At 34.5% G+C, this 5,508-nt stretch overlaps 1 protein-coding gene across 1 annotated transcript in view; it reads left to right on the forward strand.

Annotated features, from left to right (window-relative positions):
• The first annotated feature begins 1,367 nt into the window (after positions 1–1,367).
• The window catches only part of Adamts6 (ADAM metallopeptidase with thrombospondin type 1 motif 6), a 268,080-nt gene continuing 263,939 nt past the window's right edge, over positions 1,368–5,508 (forward strand). Inside the window, exons 1-2 of the mRNA XM_055601955.1 lie at positions 1,368–1,472; positions 4,411–4,775. Coding sequence (XP_055457930.1) covers positions 1,376–1,472; positions 4,411–4,775 — 462 coding nt within the window. The 5' untranslated portion in view covers positions 1,368–1,375. The remainder of the gene's footprint in view (positions 1,473–4,410; positions 4,776–5,508) is intronic.

Genomic DNA, 5,508 nt, shown 5'->3' on the forward strand with positions numbered 1-5,508 from the left:
GGAAAAATGTTTTTCTAATATCTTTTACATACTTTTAAAAATCTTACTTTGCTAATATATCTTAAAGAAGTGATTTAACTTCTATTCTAAAGTTAGATGTAGTATTATACAACTCAGATATTGAGCTGTGGTGCAGTTGTCTATGCAATAGGCCTGTTAAGCTATATAAGGATAGTTTTACCTGTACCCCAAACTATTAATTTGGGGTTCTAAAATTATATTTGAACATTTTATCATTTTTAGTCACTGTTTTGCTGTTAGTGAGCTAGCTTTCAATTATCTAGTTATTTTTTTCTTCTGATATGCTATCTGTTGGAAAATCAAATGATTTAGTTTGAATTGTGAGTAGGTTATTAGCCAAAAGTAGAATATATGAGATAGGACTTGAAAACTGTTATAGGATAAGGTTGTAAAAACTCCTTTTCTTTTCAAGTACAATACTCAGAGTTGAAATTACTTTACTTGAATTGCCTAATAAATCATGTAAGACTTCTAGATAAATTCTGCTCTACCACAAGTTAGCTCATTTTTTTTTTTAAAGTTCAGGATGTGCTATTACCTAAGTGTTAATAGACAGTTGATAAATCTCACTGTGTATTTATAAAGCTGCATTGTAAGAAAAAAACAAAGGTGCCTTATAAAGCAGCACAGCAGTCTTGGATATGAATACGCTTAAAACACTGTTGATAAATGGAATCACATACTATTTTTCCAGTACATATGGTGGACTTAGATTATGCAGTTTCTCTATTCTTACCTTATTAAAAGGAGGTTAGCACACCATACCTATTTACTGTTATCTTCAGAGTTTTGTTATTTTTTAAAAGAATTATTAGTCTCTTCAGATTCCTTCCCATGCCTTCCTCCTCCTCTTTTTTTTTTTTTACTTGATTTCTAAAATATTGTGCATGCTCAACAAGTACTCTATAATCTCTAGCTTAAAGCTTGTTCTTTGATTATTCAGTAGTTGTGGAATTATCCTGCTAGGCATTTAGGTTTCTGATTATGTGTTTAACTATGTTAAATTGTTTCGAATTTATGAACTTTGGCAAGTATTCATTAATCTGTAGTAAAAATGTTTATTTCTGTCTAGGTTAAAAAATGGCCATATTTAAGTGATATATCACTCTGAGATTTGCTTATGAAAAAATTTTATCGTCATTATTCTCTTCATTTTTGGATTGAGAAGAATGAATCCAGACATAGAAGAAAGTGCAAGATGTTTGGGGAAAGTACCTGTTAAGCAATGGAGCATCTAACAACTCATTTGCAAGAAGGTTTAAGGCATTAAAACTGTTATGCTTCGATATTGGTATGCTGTTGACTCTCTAGCTCATAGGTAGCCCTCCAAAAAGATCTTTCAGTTTTCCAAATTATGGAAATATCGTGGAAAACGTTGACTTGGATGTTGAGCCTCATCATGGCTTCATCGGAATTTTATAGCGACCACAGACTTTCATATAGTTCTCAAGGTAGGATTTCTGATTTTGTAATTTGATAGAAATGATCACAAAATATGGCTTTGAATATTCAGTTTAGTAAATAGTTTCTTGGGATTATTTAGTCAGATGGAGTAGGAACAAAAGTACTTAAAGGATGTTTAACTTGTTTCTCTGAGATAACTCTTTAGAGCTTTTAGAGTTGACTAAAAATTATATACTCTAAGCTTCTGGTTTTTCTATGTTCTAAATTTTAATAGACTCATTCATTGCTAGGGCTTTGAGGCAGGGTTACTTTCAGACAGAATCCAAATGTTTATATTGTAGAAGAGGAAGAAACCAGATTAATTTTGACACAGACTTTTTGATTTTATATATTATATATTCAGTGTTGTGTCTGCATGTATACCTGCACACCAGAAGAGGGCACCAGATCTTATTATAGATGGTTGTGAGCCAACACCCTGTGGTTGCTGGGAATTGAACTCAGGACCTTTGGAAGAACAGGCAGTGCTCTTAACCTCTGAGCCATCTCTCCAGCCCTGATACAGACTTTTAAATATGAACCTTTTATTTAAAACACAAAATAACAATAAAATACTTTTCCAAACATATTTTTATTTTTATAATTTTAGTTCAGACAATTGAACTTATGCCATAGAAATGACCTCAACAAAGATAGCCCCAGGAGGAAATGTCATATTGTATTTCATGGACCAGTCCATTTCTTATAGACTTATGGAAAGTTATACCTTTTGAATTTTTATCCCATGAATATCCTGGAACAAATAATTTTTTGGTGCTGATGAAGGTGTTATAGACTGATACATATTTGTAAATGTGTATACCTCTGAAAGTAGATCAATGAAACCATACCGATTAGTTGACTCTTATTCATAACAAGTGAATAACCATATTTTAATTTTTCACTAGTTATATTTTTATTGGATTTCATGTTTATGTAATAAGCTCTGTGTGTGGTCAGTGAAGCAGTGGGCTGATATTTGTTTTCACCTAATGTTAAACCTAACTGAATAAAGGCATGACTAATAAAGAGATGGGTAACTAATCTAAGAAAACTATGAAGCTAGAGAGAAGGCTCAGTGGTTAAGGACACTGACTGCTCTTGCAGAAGATCCATGCTCAGCTGCAAGTACCCATATGGTGGCTCACATCTGTTTGAAACTCCACTTGCAGTGGTTCTCATGCTCTCTGGTCTCCATGGAAACTGGGTGCATACATGGTGCATACACATACATGCACATAAAATGCTTATGCAAATAAAATAAAAGATAACAAAAAGAAAAATGTTTAATTTTTCTCTAATTTTTGTTACACAATTGATTTTCAACATTTTATTGAGATATGATATACATATAATATATCCATTAATGTATATATCTCAGTGGTTTTTAGTAGTTTTTAGAACTGTACAGTAGTACCATAATCAACTTTAGTGCATTTTAATCTTTTCTTTAAAAAAGAAAATCTTGGAGGCTGGAGAAATGGTTCAGTGGTTAAGAGCATTGTCCAAGGGATCTGGGTTCAACTCCCAGCACCACATGGCAGCTCACAACTGTTCGTAAGAAGTTCCAGATGGTCTGACACCCTCACACCAATGTACATAAAATAAAATTAAATACATTATTAAAAAAAAAGAAGAAAATCTTTACTCGTTGAGATTCACTCCTAAATTCCTTAGTCCTAGTCCTAGGCAATTTCTACACTCTGAACTCTATCTCTAGAGATTTACCTCTTCTGACTATTTCCAATATTCAGTCTTTTTGTGATTAGCTTTTTTACTTGGTGTAATAATTTCCAGGTTAGAAAATGAACCTTGATCAAGAGATGAGTTACCGCTGGGCATTGTGGCACACACCTCTAACCCCAGCACTTGGGGAAGCAGAGGTGGGTAGGTCTCTGTGAGTTCAAGGCCAACCTGGTCTACAAAGTGAGTCCAGGACAGCCAAGACTACACAGAGAAACCCTGTCTCAAAACAAACAAACAAACAAACAACAACAGCCAAAAGAAATGAGTTACCGTGATGTTGCATACCTTTAGTCCTAGCACTCAAGGGGCAGAGGCAGGTGGACCTCTGAGTTTGAACCCAGAGTAGTCCATACAGCAAGTTCCAGCATAGCCTGGAAACCCTGTCTAAAGCAAACAAGCAAACAAACAAAAACAAAACAAAAACCATACCAAAACAACAACAACAAATTAGGCAGTTTCTATGAAAGGTCATTCAGGTGTAACAGCACACACTGGTGCTCCTTTCCCTTCTTTTGGAGAGTATTACCTGGATTTTCACAGCCTACTTATTCATCAGTTTCTGGGGAGTTGCCTTATTTTTTTTCTTGGGCTATGATGAACAGTACTGATATGAGCATTCACACAGATTTTTACACAGAAATGTATTTTTATTTTTGTATATGTACCTGGGAGTAGAATTATTGCTAAATTATCTGATAATTAATGTTTAACACTTTTCTCAGATTAGTTTCTAAAATGGCCATAGCCTTTCACATTCCTAGTGATAATATTGTTCTTTGAAGACAGTTGATTCAGAACTGATTCTCCATGAACATTTTTGGATAGCTTACAAAAGTTACTTTATCTGAGCTAAACATTTTTTTTAATGTATGTGTACTTTTTGTTTCATTTTCGTGAAAGATTTTCATACTTGTAGAAGAACTTTTAAAATCCATATATTAAAATTTAAATTTAGGAAAGACTAGCCCTTCATAAATAATTTTTAATAATACTGTTTTGAGTAATGAAATAATTGAAACTTAATATTTTGATTTTGTTTTACTCTTTCTTCTTGTTTAATATAACATTTTTCATGTACACCTCACATATAATGATGCATAGCTTTAATTGACATCGTTGTTTATATTGCTCCTTTTTGTTCTGTTAAATTTTTTTTTCTTCCATGTGCTTTTCTGGATTCTCTGCCTTGTGATTACAAAGAGGAATTCCTGACTTATCTTGAACATTACCAGCTAACTATTCCAATAAGAGTTGATCAAAATGGAGCTTTTCTCAGCTTTACTGTGAAAAATGATAAACACTCAAGGAGAAGACGAAGTATGGACCTTATTGACCCACAGCAGACGGTGTCTAAATTATTCTTTAAACTTTCAGCTTATGGCAAGCACTTTCACTTGAACTTGACTCTGAATACAAATTTTGTGTCCAAACATTTTACAGTAGAGTACTGGGGGAAAGATGGACCCCAGTGGAAACATGATTTTTTAGACAACTGTCATTACACAGGATACTTACAAGATCAACGTAGTACAACTAAAGTGGCTTTAAGCAACTGTGTTGGATTGGTAAGTAGATATGATTTTAAATTTCTAATGGAAAAATAAGGTCACAATGTAAATGTCTTTCCTCCGGTTAACATATATATGTAAGTATATATAAGCTTAAGTAGAAAAGTAATAGTCCAACATTCATTACCTCTGCTGCTCTTACCTTTCATTTTTGTTTTCATAATGTTTATAACAATTTATGTATTTATTTATTATTACAATTTATTCACTTTGTATCCCAGCTGTAGCCCCCTCCCTCGGCTCCTCCCATTCCCACCCATGTACTGTCCCTCTTCTTTCTCTATGCCCCTTCTCTAGTCCACTGATAGGGGAGGTCCTCCTCCCCTTCTCTTTGACCCTAGCCTATCAGGTCTCATCAGGTCTGGCTGCATCATCTTCCTCTGTGGCCTGGCAAGGCTTCACCCTCCCAGGGGAGGTAATCAAAGAGCCAGCCACTGAGTTCATGTCATAGACAGCCCCTGCTTCCCTTAATAGGGAACCCACTTGGAAACTGAGCAGCCTATAGACTTCATCTGAGCAGGGTTCTGGGTTGTCTCCATGCACGGTCCTTGGTTGGAGTATTGGTCTCTGCAGGACCCCCAGGCCCAGGTTTTTTTGGCTCTGTTGTTTTCCTTGTAGATCTCCTATCCCCTCCAGGTTTCTTTTTTTCTTTCTTTCTTTCTTTCTTTCTTTCTTTCTTTCTTTCTTTCTTTCTTTCTTTCTTTCTTTCTTTCTTTCTTTCTTTCTTTCT

Source organism: Psammomys obesus, unplaced genomic scaffold, assembly GCF_907164565.1.
Source record: "Psammomys obesus unplaced genomic scaffold, mPsaObe1.curated_primary_1811, whole genome shotgun sequence".
Taxonomy (NCBI): Eukaryota; Metazoa; Chordata; class Mammalia; order Rodentia; family Muridae; genus Psammomys; species Psammomys obesus.